The sequence below is a fragment of the Anabrus simplex genome, chromosome 6 (genome assembly GCF_040414725.1).
Source record: "Anabrus simplex isolate iqAnaSimp1 chromosome 6, ASM4041472v1, whole genome shotgun sequence".
In the NCBI taxonomy this organism is placed as follows: domain Eukaryota; kingdom Metazoa; phylum Arthropoda; class Insecta; order Orthoptera; family Tettigoniidae; genus Anabrus; species Anabrus simplex.
This window is the reverse complement of record NC_090270.1, coordinates 14029366-14046365: the sequence shown is the minus strand read 5'-3', so window position 1 is coordinate 14046365 and position 17000 is coordinate 14029366. Positions and strand designations below refer to the sequence as shown.

Below are 17000 nucleotides of genomic sequence, written 5' to 3'. Positions count from 1 at the left end.
CACTGCACAACGAGGATTATTCAAGCAACGTTTCTCAGACAATGGGAGGAACTTTGGTGGAACTGGAAACACATTAAGAAGTATTCAATCTTTTCTGGAGAAATAATCACTGAACATAGCCTCCTTCCTCAGACAACAGCGGATCAAATGGCCTCACATTTTTGAGGGCTGTGGAAGGCAGTGGTAAAGATGATGAAACTGCCTTTGTTCACAGTGACACACGGACGCTTTGTTTTATCCTTTGAAGAGACCTAACGACACATACTTCACTCCCTTTGACACCCTTACCAAACAAGTGAAACGATTTCCACCTGCTCGCTTCATTCTGCTTATTTGGACACATCTCAAAGGCCAAATAATTGATTGTCTCAATGGCACCGATGGCAGTTGACACAGAATAGCCCAGAGGCAGAGCAGTTCGCATTCACCCTGAATGAGACGGTGAGGTCCGGTGGGACATCCTCCCGGAATGTGATGGAGATATGGGGAACTCGAATTATTATCGTTATTATTATTTTACGATCGTGATTATTATTGTTGTTGTTATTATTATTATTATTATTATTATTATTATTATTATTATTATTATTATATATACATTCGTTTAGCCCCTTAAGGAGCATCTGGAACCATTAAATAGCACTGGTATTCTTCATCTTCTTGTTCTTCTTATCTTCCCAAAACTTCCTCATCCTTTCACTATGGGCCTGCCGTCTTTCTTGTGTCCACGAGTTTTTGAGTTTCAAGCTTTTCTCAGATGGATTCTTGGGTTCATATTTATGGCTGTTGATCTTTTGTCTGTATGTATTCCTTGTGGTTACCATTGGATCAACGTCGACTTCTGCGAGGTCCTTTTGTGCATCCACTAGCCAGCAAACTTTGGTTTGTCGGTTTCCATTGATAATAAGAAATATTTTCTTAGTCAGTCGTGAGTCATCCATTCGTGCTAAATGTCCATAAAATTTCATATGCCGTTTGTGTGCGACTGAAGTGAATCGCTCAGTTCATGTATAGAGTTCTTCCGAGCTTTTTCGCATCCATATACCCTCTTGAAACTTGGGCCCGAATATCTTCCTCAGCACCTGTCATTCAATTTTCTCAATGTCCTTGATGTTAATGGTAAGTGCTGATGTCTCAGTTGCGTAGAGTACCTCAGGGAGGACAACAGTGTGGTAGTGTCGGAGTTTGGCTTTTGTGGATATTGATTTCTTATTGTAGAAGTTCCAGGTGATTAGGTATGCTTTACGTAGTTTTTCTGCGCACATTTTGTTGGCTGCTTTTTCATTGCCTCAATCACCAATCATTTCACCCAAGTACTGGAACTGTTTGATTTGCAAAATGTTGCCATATTTGGTCACTGGTGATGTTAGGTGTGTGCACTTGGAGTCCATGTATTGCGTTTTTTCATAAGAGATTTGGAGACCAGTTTTGATTCAATCTCGTGAAGCTTCTCAATGGCGTGCCTGGCTTCTTTGGGAGTCTGGGTAATTATTGCTAGATTCGTTTACTTTTTGTTCCCTTGTTTATTCCGGGTACTTCTTTCTCCCATGTTTTAATGACCTTATCCAATACTAGGTTGAACCAAAGTGGGGGCAATCCATCACCTTGTCTAACGCCTGTTTTTCACCTTAGAGGTTGTATCTGTTAAGGTTTGTTGGATTAACGTGACTGTTTTGTTATCAACACTGTATTCTCAAAGGACATTGAACAGGATACCATTGTCTATTGAGTCGTATGCTTTTTTTAAATCTACCAAAGTGACTACTGTGCAGTTTGACTGGCGGTGTTGGAGTATCATCTTCAGGTTCCAGATCTGTTCCACGCACGATCGATGTGGACGGAAGCCCGCCTGGTATTCGCCGATCGTATCTTCTGTGTGTTGTTCCAATCTGGTAAGCAGAGCACATGAAGGAATTTTGTATGCTATTGGCAGAAGAGAAATACCTCGGTAGTTGTTTGGATCCATCTTGTCACCTTTCTTATGCAGTGAGTGGATCAGGGCAGTTTTCCAATCTACAGGTATGACTTCACTTTTCCATATGTTCGCAGTGATGACCTGTAATTGGTCGATCATTTGATCCCCTCCAATCTTCAGCATCTCGGCTATTACACCATCTTCTCCTGGTGCTTTATTGTTTTTGAGATGTAATATGATGCTCCTTATCTCCTCATGAGTCGGTGGAAGTGAATCTGGGTTTGGAGTGGGTATGTGGAATTGAAGTTTCTCAGTTGTCTAACTTTTTGAAGTGTTGTTTCAGGATGTCACAGTTAGCCTTCGTGTTTGTCTCGAGAGTTCCGTCAGGGCGCCGAAAAGAAAGAAAGCTGGTCAGCTCTTTGCGGAAGGTTTTGTAGAAATTTCTTGTGTTATTCCGTTTAAAGTCATTATCGATCTCCTGTAATCTCTTGTTATGGTATGCATGTTTAATTCGTCTGAGTCTTTTGGACGTTTGCTTCTGAGTTTCTGAAAAAATATGCCAATTCTCTGGAGTTTGATGACTGTGCCAATTCTTCCAGGCTTGCATATGTGTTTCCAGTGCTCTGTCGCAATCCGAAGTCCACCATCTATGTTTCCCTTTACGGGGTGGTTGGCCAAGTTTCCTAGATGATTCTTGGATACTCTCAAGGAGTGCATCCCATGTTTTTGCATTTGCACGCAATGACTGTGCAAACTCATGTGCATGTTCTTGCAGATAACCTGGGTCAGTGCTTGGGATTGTAGGTTTTTGGTATTTCCTTCGATTGAGTTTGAAATGGATTTTGATTTGTGAGAGGTGGTGGTCTGACTCTACATAACCTTTGCGTACCCTGATGTTCATAATTTCTGGGGAAAATTTTCTGGTAATTGCTACATGGTCGATCTGGTATTCGCCTAGGTGACTGGCGATTTCCATGTGGTCATTTTTTGTGGAGATTTCTTAAAGTGTGTGGACATCAGCTGGAGGTTTGCCATTCCACATGCGTTGATTAAACGGTGTCCATTTGCGTTAGTCTTCTTGTGTGCTGAGAAACCTCCAGTGATATGTCTGTGTTTCCTTTCTCTGCCGATTTGCACATTAAAATCTCCAAGGAGGATTTTTACATGATGCTGAGGGATCTTGGTAAGTGCCCTTTCGAATTGTGACCAAAAATTTTTTCAACCTTGTTTTTGTCAGGTTCACTGTTGACTGGAGCGTGTGCATTAATTAGTGAATAGGCTTTATTGGCGCATTTAACTGTGAGCAAGGAGAAATGTTCTGAAGGTGACGTGAAGTTTATCACAGAGTTCTGGATACTGTTGTGTACTAGGAATCCAGTTCCCAACACATATAGGTTGCATTTTGGCACTTTTGTTGCATACATACATACATTATCATTAAAGACTGGTACGCCTTCCAGAGTTCAGTCTGCAAGCCTCTGTGAATTTACTAAACGTCGCCACAGTCATCTATTTGCAACTAGTGCTGTGGCCTAATTTAGTTCTATACCTCTTATCTTTAAATCGTTAGAAACTGAGTCTAACCATCATCGTCTCGGTCTCCCTCTACTTCTCTTACCCTCCATAACAGAGTCGATTATTCTCCTAGGTAACCTTTCCTCCTCTATTCGCCTCACGTGACCCCACCATCTAAGTCGGTTTATGTGTACAGCTTCATCCATCGAGTTCATTCCTAAATTAGCCTTTATATCCTCATTCCAAGTACCCTCCTGCCATTGTTCCCACCTGTTTGTACCAGCAATCATTCTTGCTACTTTCATGTCTGTTAATTCTAACTTGTGAATAAGATATTCTGAGTCCACCCAGCTTTCGCTCCCGTAAAGCAAAGTTGGTCTGAAAACAGACCGATGTAAAGATAATTTCGTCTGGGAGCTGACTTCCTTCTTACAGAATACTGCTGATTGCAACTGTGAGCTCACTGCATTAGCTTTACTACACCTTGATTCAATCTCACTTACTATATTACCATCCTGGGAGTACGCACAACATAAATACTTGAAATTATCGACCTCTTCTAGCTTTGTATCACCAATCTGACATTCAATTCTGTTGAATTTCTTACCTACTGACATCAATTTAGTTTTCGAGAGGCTAATTTTCATACCATACTCATTGCACCTATTTTCAAGTTCTAAGATATTAGACTGCAGGCTTTCGGCACAATCTGCCATTAAGACCAAGTCGTCAGCATAGGCCAGACTGCTTACTACGTTTCCACCTAACTGAATCCCTCCCTGCCATTTGATACCTTTCAGCAGATGATCCATGTAAACTACGAACAGCGAAGGTGAAAGATTACAGCCTTGTCTAACTCCTGTAATACCCTGAACCAAGAACTCATTCTACCATCAATTCTCACTGAAGCCCAATTGTCAACATAAATGCCTTTGATTGAATTTAATAATCTACCTTGAATTCCATAGTCCCCCAGTATAGTGAACATTTTTTCTCTCGGTACCCTGTCATATGCTTTCTCTAGATCTATGAAACATAAACACAACTGCCTATTCCTCTCGTAGTATTTTTCAATTACCTGGCGCATACTGAAAATCTGATTCTGAAACCACACTGGTTTTCATCCAGCTTCCTCTCAATGACTGATCGCACCCTCCCTTCCAAGATGCCATTGAATACTTTGCCTGGTATACTAATCAATGAAATACCTCGATAGTTGTTGCAATCCTTCCTGTTCCCTTGCTTATAGATAGGTGCAATTACTGCTTTTGTCCAACAAAGGTACCTTACCAACACTCCATGCTAATTTTACTACTCTATGAAGCCATTTCATCCCTGCCTTCCCACTATACTTCACCATTTCAGGTCTAATTTCATCTATTCCTGCTGCTTTATGACAATGGAGTTTATTTACCATCCTTTCCATTTCCTCACGCATAATTTCACCCACGTCATTTTCCTCCTCCCCATGAGCTTGGCTGTTTGCCAACACCACCAGGATGATTTCCTTTTACATTGAGAACATGTCCAAAATATTCCCTCCACCTCTTCAATGATTCCCTGGGATCTATTATGAGTTCACCTGAATTACTCAAAACACTGTTCATTTCCTTTTTCCCTCCCTTCCTAAGATTCTTTATTACTGTCCAGAAAGGTTTCCCTGCTGCTTTGACCTAGCCTTTCCATGTTTTTAACAAAATCTTCCCAAGACTTCTTTTTGAATTCAACAACTATTTATTTCGCTCTGTTTCGTTCATTTATGTACAAATCCCTGTCTGCCTCGGCCCTTGTTTGGAGCCATTTGTGATAAGCCTTCTTCTTATGTTTACAAGCTGCTCTCACTTCATCATACCACAAGATGTTCGCATTTTCCCATCTTTACACATAGTTGTTCCTAGGCATTCCCTTGCTGTTTCTACTACAGCATCCCTGTATGCCACCCATTCTCTTTCTGTATCCTGAACCTGCTTACTGTCCACTGTTCGAAACTTCTCACTGATGATATCCATGTACTTCTGTCTAATTTCCTTGTCCTGGAGATTTTCTACCCTTATTCATTTGCAGACAGATTTCATTTTCTCTACCCTAGGCCTAGAGATACTTAGTTCACTACAGATCAGATAATGGTCTGTATCATCGAAAAATCCCCGGAAAACTCATACATTCCAAACAGATTTCCTAAATTCAAAGTCTGTTAGGATATAGTCTATTATGGATCTGGTACCCCTAGCCTCCCATGTGTAGCGGTGAATAGCCTTAAGCTTGAAGAATGTATTCGTAACTGCTAAGCCCATACTAGCACAGAATTCCAGCAAACGCTTCCCATTCCCATTAGCTTCCATATCCTCCCCACATTTACCAATTACCCTTTCGTATCCTTCAGTTCTATTTCCAACTCTCACATTGAAATCGCCCATTAGCACTATTCTAATCTTGCTATTGTCCTTGACCATGATGTCGCTCAGTGCTTCATAAAACTTGTCAACTTCGTCATCATCTGCACCCTCACATAGTGAATACACTGAGACAGTTCTCGACCTAATTCCTCCTAGTGTCAAATCTACCCACATCATTCGCTCATTTACGTGCCTAACAGAAACTATGTTGGGTGCAATGGTATTCCTGTTAACTCTGCCCTTCCCTTTCTAACACCCGTCAAGTACACTTTATAATCTCTTTTATCTCTTCCTCGTTATCTCCCCTTACCTGAATATCACTTAATCATAGCACATCCAGATGCATCCTCTTTGCTGACTCAGCCAGTTCTACTTTCTTTCTACCATAAGCCCCATTAATATTGATAGCTCCCCATCGAATTCCATATTGTTTACCAAGTTGTTTCCAAGGAGTCCCTTGCCTGTCAAATGGGAGTGGGACTCCATTACTCCCATAGGTCCGACCCTTGCTTAAAAGGTTCTGAGTTCGGTAAATTCATGACGCAGGATGCTACCCTACTCACACATAATCCAAGTGAGGATCTCTCCTCTAATGGGTTATGGACCACCGGTGGATTGTATAGTCCTAGCCGAAAGAGCACAAGGAAGGCCATGACTCAGAATATATCCGAGATGCCCACTCCCATTCCATAGCAACTGGTATCCTGACTCTCAGGACCACTTACTAGGCCACTGAGCCGTTGCCCATGGTTCACGAACTAGGACGTTACTACAGTAACCCACACCATCAGCCATTATTATTATTATTATTATTATTATTATTATTATTATTATTATTATTACTTGTATGTATAGCTATGAAGTGTACCTTCATTTAGTATTAGTATTGTTATTATTTATGTAGTTGAATGATCGTATTGTGTGTGAGGTTATGTTTGAAACATAATATGTTCTACATAGACATTGATATCAGTTCCGTTAATGTAAATACCTGTAAATTAATATTATAATTTATTCTTACCTGTATATATAAATTGTAATCCAAAATTGTGAAACACACTATAACTTCCAAAATGGTAATAGGCTACGAGAAAGATTGAGAAAATTCCATCCATTATTAACTGTGTATTTGCACTCTGGTATATTCTCGAAGGTAGATTTTTTTGTAACGTAACTTTCTAGAGCCTGGCCAGGCACCTACAATATAAAGACGCGATCTTGACGATGGAGTTACTAGTTAGTTATGGAGAGTTACAGTTAGTTAGGTAGTTGTTTGGAAGTTATTGGTTGACGAGTTATGGTGTAGCAAGTATATATCCCGGGCTGACATGCAATCTTTGCAGTCTCCATATTGAAATTCGCAGTCGTTTTCAACTGTATTTCAGGTGTAACCTCTGTGGTATTCGGTGTTAGTTGTCAACTGTTTTAATCACGGCAGCTTCTTGATATTCATGAAGTGAAGTGTTTTATTGTGATATGGTGATTAAGGTTATGTGAGTGTGTAATTTGTGTATATAGGTGAGAAAATTCATTGTACCAACTGACAGCTTCTTGTGTGCGTCTGTGTGAATACTATATTATTATTATTATTATTATTATTATTATTATTATTATTATTATTATTATTATTATTATTACTTGTATGTATAGCTGTGAATTGTACCTCCATTTAGTGTTAGTATTGTCATTATTTACGTGTGTGTGAGGTTATGTTTGAAACATGTTGTACATAGACATTGATATCAGTTCCGTTAATATAAACACCTGTAAATTAATATTATAATTTATTCCTACCTGTATATATAACTTGTAATCCAAAATTGTGAAACACACTGTAACTTCCAGAATGGTAATAGGCTATGATTGAGAAAATTCCATCCATTATAAACCGTGTATTCGCACTCTGTTATATTAAACTGTATATAGGATAATATCTTTTGTTTATTTCCACCTATTCAATACATTACAAGAAGTTGGCATTTCATCACTTGTAATAACTCTGTTATATTGTCGAAGGTAGTTTTTTTCGTAATGTAACTTTCTAGAGCCTGCCCAGGTACCTCCCTTTCCCTTTGAAGAGTTATTTACTCCTCTGGGATCATTTGGTTTGTTATTTATGTTTGTGAAAGAAAGTGAAATCTCTTAGAACAGATTCAGAACTCGTATTAATTTATCTTGAAAATAATTTAATTGTTAAATTAGGGAAAAAATAACATTCAGTTAAAGAGTACCTTTCGAGGGGGGGTGGGCAGAATGTTAGAGAATTGTCATTTATTTATTTATTTATTTATTTATTGTAATTCTGGTAGATCGTTCTTACATAGTTACGAAATATTCAACTTTCAAATTATATTGATGAGAGCACTGTAGTTTGTGTGTTTCCAGTTACAAAACAACTAAGCTGACAAAATTATGAACAATTCAATGGAGTTCAGTTGCACTTTATTCCGTTTTCATCAGGTTATTTACAAAAATGATACCCAGAAATTGTTCTGTTCCGCGTTAGTTTTCGGTTTTGTTTTAAAGCATTGTTTAATACAAAATTTATTTTCCATGATTGCATGTTTCCGGTATATAGGAGGCAAGTTATATAACTTTGAAAAGTATTGTTTTAACAACAGCAAACTACTGTACAGCACATATAACAACACAAGTCTCAAATGATACAAATTACCAATACACTTTTCTAGCATTATTCTTAACAGGACTTTGTTTTTAAATGGCGTAAAAAGAATAAATAAAGTAAAAAGGAATTATGCTCTCTGGTCACTAGAAAAAAAAATTATTTTCTCCCGTCTTGACTTGTGAAATCAGTACCAGGGGAATCAGTCAACCATTGCTGTCTGTGCCCACATCCACAAAATGAAACTATAGGCTGTGTTAATTCTTTCAATCCATCAGGAATTAATTCTGTTGTAGGCATTCGAGAACATTAAGCGGATACAGATAGAACGTTACTGCAAGGCTTCTGAAGCTGATAAAGAGAAGATTGAAATGAACCCTCAGAAAATTCTCCATGAAGCGATAGAAAACTCGAGACCACTGTTGGAGTTGACTCCTATCAAGCGGGGGGGCACCAGATATCAGGTAAGTACAGTTTGTGGGTTCTTCGTGCAACCTTTAAAAGAATTGGTGAATTAGACAATTTCACTTGTTAAGAAATGTAGCCTTTATGACAACAATAAACCATGTACAGCAACTTTACAGCTTTTCTCTAATGAAACCAAAGTATGATTTAAAGTGGAGTCATGTCATTTTTTGTTTGATAGTATGTACATGTTTGTGTTTTCGACAGACTGTAAAGCCAAATCGACATTGGACATTAAAAAAAAAAAAAAAAGAAGGCATTAAAACCACACGCATGTGACAATTGATTAGGCTACCACATCCATTCATGTCTGTAGTGGCTCTTGGGGCATTCATAAAACAGTTATAGAATGAAAAACATTTGGACATTAAATGCAATTTAGAATTGTTAAAATTACATCATAAAATCAAAATTAAACAAGGTAAAATACACAGAAACTAGCGGCAGGATGTGAGCAGCGGAAGGAACCCTATGGGGTTGTGGATCGAAGAACTTTTGTGGCTGAAACTTCGACCAAAGAATAATTTAGTTAATACTGTAACTTTTTTTGATGATAATAATAAATAAAATCATGAATAAAAATATATAAATAAAATTACTCAAAAACTTAATAAAATTAATAAGCATAATTAACCGAAATGTCCGTAGTATGGGCGCCAGAGTTCACCAGAATGGATCCCTCGAATTTAGATAAGAGCATGATAAACTTTATATCCCAGGGCGTGTACATAATGCTGCGTACTGGTACATCTGCTGCAGGCCTTACCTAACCTCCTGAAAACGACTAATTAGGTAGGAACTGCACCTAGGTTTATCAATAACACTGATTCTAAAATAGCTAACTATATTCTGAACAAATTCCGTGCATGAGCACCTCATCAACATACAACATTATACATATAATACACACATAAAATATTGCTGGAAGACTCCATATTTACAACAACAACAATAATGAAAATCGTGGGAAAACGAAAGCGAGAACTAAGCTACCATTTGTAGATGGTCCGATGAACAATGTACATGTATGAAGATAAACACCCTTCACTGTCTCTATATCAATTCGATTTACCGATTCTCATAATCGGCAGTTATCACATCACACAGATACCGTACCTTGTACTACTGTGTTCACATATTTTAACACTTGTTGTAAAGATATATACACACGTCTGTCGATCCTCAACATATAAATTTATGGAAAGTCTGAGATAGCTTTCACCAACATATAATGCTAGGCCGCCACAAGTGCTACAATACTTAATGCGCAAGCACTCTCCACAATCAGCCACTTTCCACAAACATAACAAGACTACGCTCCACGAACGTTTTAAGTCCAGTCCATTGCAGCCGTGTCACTCCAGTACCGTGTATCAGCACCACTTCCTTCCCGTACAGTGCGTCAGTTGTAGTTGTAGTTATCTTCCTTCTCGTTCCTTTACAATCACCTCTACAATCACCCTTACAATGTTTTTCATAATCTCCTGGTTGCCGCCGTATGATCAACTTTTATAGACATCAACATCCCCCTCCTCTCAGATGATACGTCTGGATTGGTGCTTGCCCACCAATCATGAGTGATCTCTAGTCAAGACCAAGCCCTGAACTACTTCTTCCTCCCAAGACAATAACAAACTCTGGGGAGTTTTACATGAATCATCAAATTTCCCTGGTACAACAACAAGCTCATCTCATCAGGCTGGGATATATACATGACTCATGAATTTCCCGACACAAGTACATCACAACAAGCACTGGGGCAGCCATATGACTCATTCAAATTACCAGAGTTATTAAAGCAATGTTTTCCCACTCATGCAAAACAAATTACTCATACCTACATATGTGGATATTTTCCAGCTTACCAATATAAATGACAAAATATACAAATGAAATACTAATAATAATAATAATAATAATAATAATAATAATAATAATAAATCGAATACTGACAATAATATCTATAACTTCTACATATAATTCGGGGGTGTGATATATGTACTATCACAATACCTATTGTACTTATAGTAAATACTTAATTATAAAAACATTAAAGATAAAGAAAAAATTAACACTACCTGTAACGTAAACACAAAATGAAAAAACAAACCCTGATGTAATTATGTTGCACTCTTACAATCTTGCCAGTACTAATCTTCATGAAAAATACCTTTAATGCGAAGTGACCACCTTCACTAAAGAAATAAAATACAGGTCAGAGGAAAACATTTTAAAATGAAGCAGAGTTACTGGGGTCAAGTTTAATGAAAAATGAAGTTAAGTTACAAAACTGTTAGAAAAGGCTTGCCTCGTGGCAACATGAAGATGGATGCAAGACTTCTTTACACCATTGTAAATTACAATTAATATCTTATAGAAAATCAACATATAAACTTCTGTGACAAATTAAAATGTGAAATAAAATACCATTAAGTTACGTTAGTAAATTTAAGTTTTGCTTACCCCAAGAGAAGGCAAGATCTGCAATAGAGCACAGAGCTCCTGGACAACACATCTGTTCTATATGATGCCGAAAACAGAAATCAAACACCCTGCGACGTGCTTCCCGAAGGTAGCTCGTGCTGGGTGGTGCAACTGGAAGTGGCACAGCAAAATTAATGACCAATGACCGCATAGGAGTTGCCTTTCGATTTATTTAAACCAATCAAATCTAAATGTTTAATTGGACAGTTGTTAGGAAACCTCTTGAAGCTTGTATCTTGTGCAAGTCTGAGAAAAATCGGCACGTGCAGTACAGAGTGTCCCATAAATTTAGATGATAAAATTTAATACAATTTTAAATGATCCAAAATTGACTTGAACGAGGTCACATATATATATATATATATATATATACTCTTGTAGCACACGTCACATTGTCAGTCTAGCAGTTTTGTGAAAATTTAAACCAAGCTCAATTCTGTGTGGAACTTGATGATGATGATGATGATGATGATGATAATTTTAGAAGGGAGAGCCGGCTGCAGATCGTAGAACAGGAGTACAAACAGTCTGCAATGGTAAGAATGACATGGCAAAGCTACAGCAATTGTGCATAGCAGTGATAGCAGTGGTGGACTTTCTCATTTGTGTTATCAATTTTCTTATGCAACCAAAAGAAGAAAATCAAAATATTTCAGGAAAAGCCTCAGTAAAGCCAAAAAATTAAGTATCCTCATACCAGGCACAACTGAAATGAGCAGTGTGGAAAGTGTTATTTGAAGAGTTAGATGTCGCTAGAAGCAAAAAAGGGCACAAGGGCTTATCATTGATGTAATGTGTGATTGGGTCGAGATGGCTCACAAGATTTAAGCAGCGTCACTTACTGTGCAGGGGAGCGGTTGAGTGCCAATGTACCGGTGCCTTTCAGACTGAATTTCAATAGTTAGTGAAAAGTGAAAATTTAGCACCAGATCAAACAGGTCTTACAGTAACGATGGGATAGGAAAGACCTAGGAGGGGGAAGGAAGCAGCTGTTGCCTTAATTAAGATACAGTCCCAGCATTTGCCTGGTGTGAAAATGGAAAACCACGGAAAACCATCTTCAGGGCTGCCGACAGTGGGGTTCGAATCCACTATCTCCCGAATGCAAGCTCACAGCTGCGCACGGCCAATTCACTCAGTACAATGACATTGTGGCGGCATGGAAAATGCGTAGTGTCATGATGAAAAATTTAAACTACTCTAGCAAGAAAAAAATATTACAGAGTATTTTTTGAAATAAACTCTTTCCCTACTGTGTTTTGAAATACTGCATGTGGCCAGTACATTGTTCATGAAATTGGATTATCTATGTTCATCACGCACCCTCTCACTTTCATTGGCCTGAATAACCGCAAGTACGTGTTATTCCAAAACAATGACAAGGTGTGCCTCAGGAATACATTGTACTGTATTTAAGATTGTTCCAAGTCTGTTTTTATCTTATACTTTACTCTACGGTTTGTCTGAACTAATCAAATTAAGATATGAGGTGGTATTTGGTTGTAGTTGGCTTACGTATTTTCTACAAGTGACTATTTGTTGCTACAGGTGCCCGTCCCAGTAACAGACAAGAAATCATATTTTCTGGCAATGAAGTGGTTACTGACAGCTGCTAGAGAGAAGGAACGCACCGTGCATCTTCCTGAGAAACTGGCCTGGGAACTCCTGGATGCTGCAGCCAATCAGGTATGAACCTGTAATCTGGTGAGTGTACATTAAACTGCATTCTGTTCTTTTTCATTCCTTTTTTGGAAATAAATAGTTGTAATTTTATGATTAAATAAAAACTATTTACCAAAAACAAAACAAAGCATAATTTAGGGATGACTAAAACACGAGATTGTAAATAATAATTCTGTTTTTGAAGAGTTTTGTTCTGTTTGCACTGGAGACTGGAGACAGGAAACGCAACAAAAGTTGACTCCGACAAAGACACTGTTTCTATGAACAACAGTTGAGATTACAGTAGAAGTCTATTATAATAAGAATTCATAAGGGCAGATTGTCGTTATATCCGGTTTTTCATAAACGTCAAGAAAAACCCACACACACACATTAAAATTGGTATGAAATGGCAATCAGTTTGTTCAAAACTTCCGTTTTTTTCAGATTTCCATACTATGGCTTACTTGTTAGTTATTTTTCTAATTCTGAGACACCGTTAGAAATAGCCACATGAAATAATAATTATTATTACCATCTCAGTTTATTCTTGTCCATCCCAAACTATCTCTTTCCTGACCTCAACATTTCTTAGTCTGTTCCTCCTCTGACTGGCCTGAATTGTGCTCATTTCTTGCTGTCTGATGCATACGTTAATATACATTATCTCTTTACATTTTGTAGGAACTTCTCTGTTCCACACCAGGTAGCCATCTCTTTATCCAACCTTGCATTATTTAACTTCCCAAATATTTGAAATATTCATCAACCTCAAGGTTTTCTCCTTCTCTTTCTCCCCTTGTCATCACCATCATCATATTAAATCTACAGTATTTAAAACTACCTCGCTTATCATGTAATTAATTTTAACTATTACCGATTCTTACTATGATCACATTTTTCCTAGTCCTGAAAATGTTTGTTTTCCATCCCTCGTGAAAAGAACGTGATTTCCAACACAGATTAGAGCGCTCGCTACAGGAGGCAGGTTGAGAAAGTTGTACATCATCATCATCATCATCATCATCATCATCATCATCATCATCCTTTCACGTATTAGTCCTATAGAAGAACTGTTGCTGTCTATACAAAAGATTTGAATTTTCACACCATCTCTTCCTTAGGCGTCCCAGAGATTTCTTCCCACCAGGGCACTAGTTTATGACTGCTTTGGAGATCCCGCTTCTGTGCATCCTGTTTAGGTGTTCTAGCCAATTTCTCTGATATTCATAGATTTATTCCAATATAGGTCTGCTTTTAAGGTCATTCAGCACATCTGTATTTCTTTTGTGTTCCCACTTAGTGACTCCTGCTGTTCGTCGCATGTATTTCATTTCAGCCGTTGTTATTCTTCTCTCATCGCATTTCCTCAGGGTCCACACTTCACTTCCATAGCAAAGTACAGGTCTTGCCAAGGTTTTGTAGATTCTTGTACGGGTGTGTTTCTGAACTAATGATGGTCTAAAAACTTTATTGATGATTCCCAGACATCTGTTGAATTTGGAGATTTTCTCGGGTATGTCCAGTTCTTCAAAGAAAGACAGTTTGTAGCTGAGGTATTTAAAATCATTTAGTCTTTCCAAAATGTTGTTATTTAAGCAGATCTTGCTTCTTACTGATTCCTTCCCACAGAAAGCCATTATTTTAGTTTTCTCAGGGAATATTTCCATTGAGTACTTTTCTGAGACTAGGTTTAGGTTATACATTGAACACTGTAAATCATATTCATAGGTGGCGACCAGCACAAAGTCATCTGCAAATAATATTGTGTCCAGCTGTAGATTTCTGTTAATGCGGATGGAACCCTGTCTTGTTTCCCTAAATTCTCATATGAGAACATTCAGATGGATTATGAACAGGAGAGGGGAAAGACCACAGCCCTGTCTTATTCCTGTGTTTATTGTTTTCCACTTTGATAATTTATCGTTGACCTTTATGGAAATCAGGTTATGTTTGTAAAGGTTACTTATGTTCTGTACCATCTGTTGCGGGGTGTGGTCAGATATTAAAATATTAAGTAAGGTATTGCGGTTTACTTTGTCAAAAGCTTTTTTGAGGTCCACAAAGGTAATATATGTTTCTACATTAAATTCCCTGTGTTTTTCTAGAAGGATTTTCATTGTGAAATAGCCATCGCAGCAAGATCTTGCCTTTCTGAAGCCGAATTGTTCTTCTCCCAGATTGTTCTCATAGTCTTTGTACAGTTTACTTTTAATGATTGTGCGTATATTTTATAACCAGAATTTAATAAACATATGCCCCTGTAGTTTTCACAATCATTTTTGTCACCTTTCTTGAAAATGGGTGTAACTATTGCTTTATTCCAGTTTTCAGGTGGGTTTTCTCCTTTCCAAATTCTATTTAGGAACTGGGTGACTCTTTCTTGGAAAGATTCGCATGAATATTTGAATAACTCTAAATTTAAGCCATCTTCCCCACGTGTTTTATTGCACTTTAGTGTTTTTCAGGACAGCAACTAGTTCTGCCATTGTAATACGTTCGATATGTGGATTGTCTGAGAGAAGTGTCTGAATAGGTGAGACATTCTGTGACCATAAATTTTGTAACCTCCAGAATAAGTAAGGTTACAAGTAATAGGAATAATAAAAATTATAAAAATGTTTGCTACCGTTGTGCATTCACATAGTTACACATAACACCAATTAACGCAGACATGATAATAATATGTATGAAATTAAAACCATACGCACATAAAACACCGAAAACAATAACAAACAGGTTAACCAACATGACGGCTAAGAAAGGATAACAGGGAAGCGGCTGAGAACCATATCCAGGCGGTGTAAGGTATTGGCAGTGCTGAAGAAGCGAAGTCAAATGTAATCCTAAACTTTACTTAACAATTTATATTCCACTTGGAGCACAAATAATCAAACAAAATATCTTTAAAATCGAAAATAGATTTTACAATAAAAACAATTTACCCCGAGGCTAGAATTTTAGGTTATTTAAACTTGAGGTCTGAACATCTCACACTACGTTCCACTGTTCATGGCGAAACATTTAAATCACATAATATTGATGTAAGAAAACAGAAGGTAACATCATACAGTCATAAGTATGTATATGTAAAAAAAAAAACAAAAAAAAAAAAAAAAAAAAAAAACCTTTTAAAAGGGAATACACTAAGATGAAATGGGATAAACGAGACAGTCCCAAGGAGAAATTTACATATTATGATTACATCGAAAGGCATTGAATATCTAATTTACAAAATCAACAAAAGAAATGGGAACTGTCTCTTAACATTACTCTGATATGACTTGCCGGTAGGCTAAGTCATTTTACTGAAATGTTGGCGATTGAAGGAAAAAACGTGTAAGCTCCGGCAAAAGAAATTAAATGGAATATTATATTTGAAGATAATGTGAAAAATGAAAAACAACTAAGTGCTTACCTGTTGGAGGGGCCAAGAAGACCAGTCTTCTGCAAAAGGCAACTTCTCCCTTCAGTGGTCACAATTCAAAGACGCCTCGGAAGAGCTAGGCTCTAGCGAAGTGCTTCTCTCCGGAAATTAGGAAATCGTAAAACAACCAATGAGCGTCCGTTCTTTTTCCTTCACCCACCAATCACAATTAATTTTATAATGACCAATAGGGGCCCAGGAACAAAATCTGATGAAGAACATTGAGTAGCATCCAGAAACGTCGAAATTGATGCAATATTATGAAACCGGAAACATCCCACACCGATCTGGCGCATGTGGTACAGTATGTGCCAGAATTACCACGACAATCAAATAATCTTAAAACCATATTAAAATTAAATAATTCCAAAATTCGTACGCAAAAAAGTACAACCCAACACAGAAAATATAAATAATTACATGATATAAAATTCCCCTGTCTGTCAATCCCGAATAATCACAACATACACCCCCACTTTAATTTCACTTTACTGAGCAGTCCAAATTCTGCAT

General features: G+C 37.6%; 1 protein-coding gene across 1 annotated transcript in view; it reads left to right on the top strand.

Moving 5' to 3' along the window:
- mRpS7 (mitochondrial ribosomal protein S7) overlaps window positions 1-17000 on the top strand; it is a 190769-nt gene that overhangs the window by 147895 nt on the left and 25874 nt on the right. Inside the window, exons 4-5 of the mRNA XM_067149633.2 lie at window positions 8746-8913; window positions 12947-13084. Of these exons, the coding sequence (XP_067005734.1) occupies window positions 8746-8913; window positions 12947-13084 (306 nt within the window). The remainder of the gene's footprint in view (window positions 1-8745; window positions 8914-12946; window positions 13085-17000) is intronic.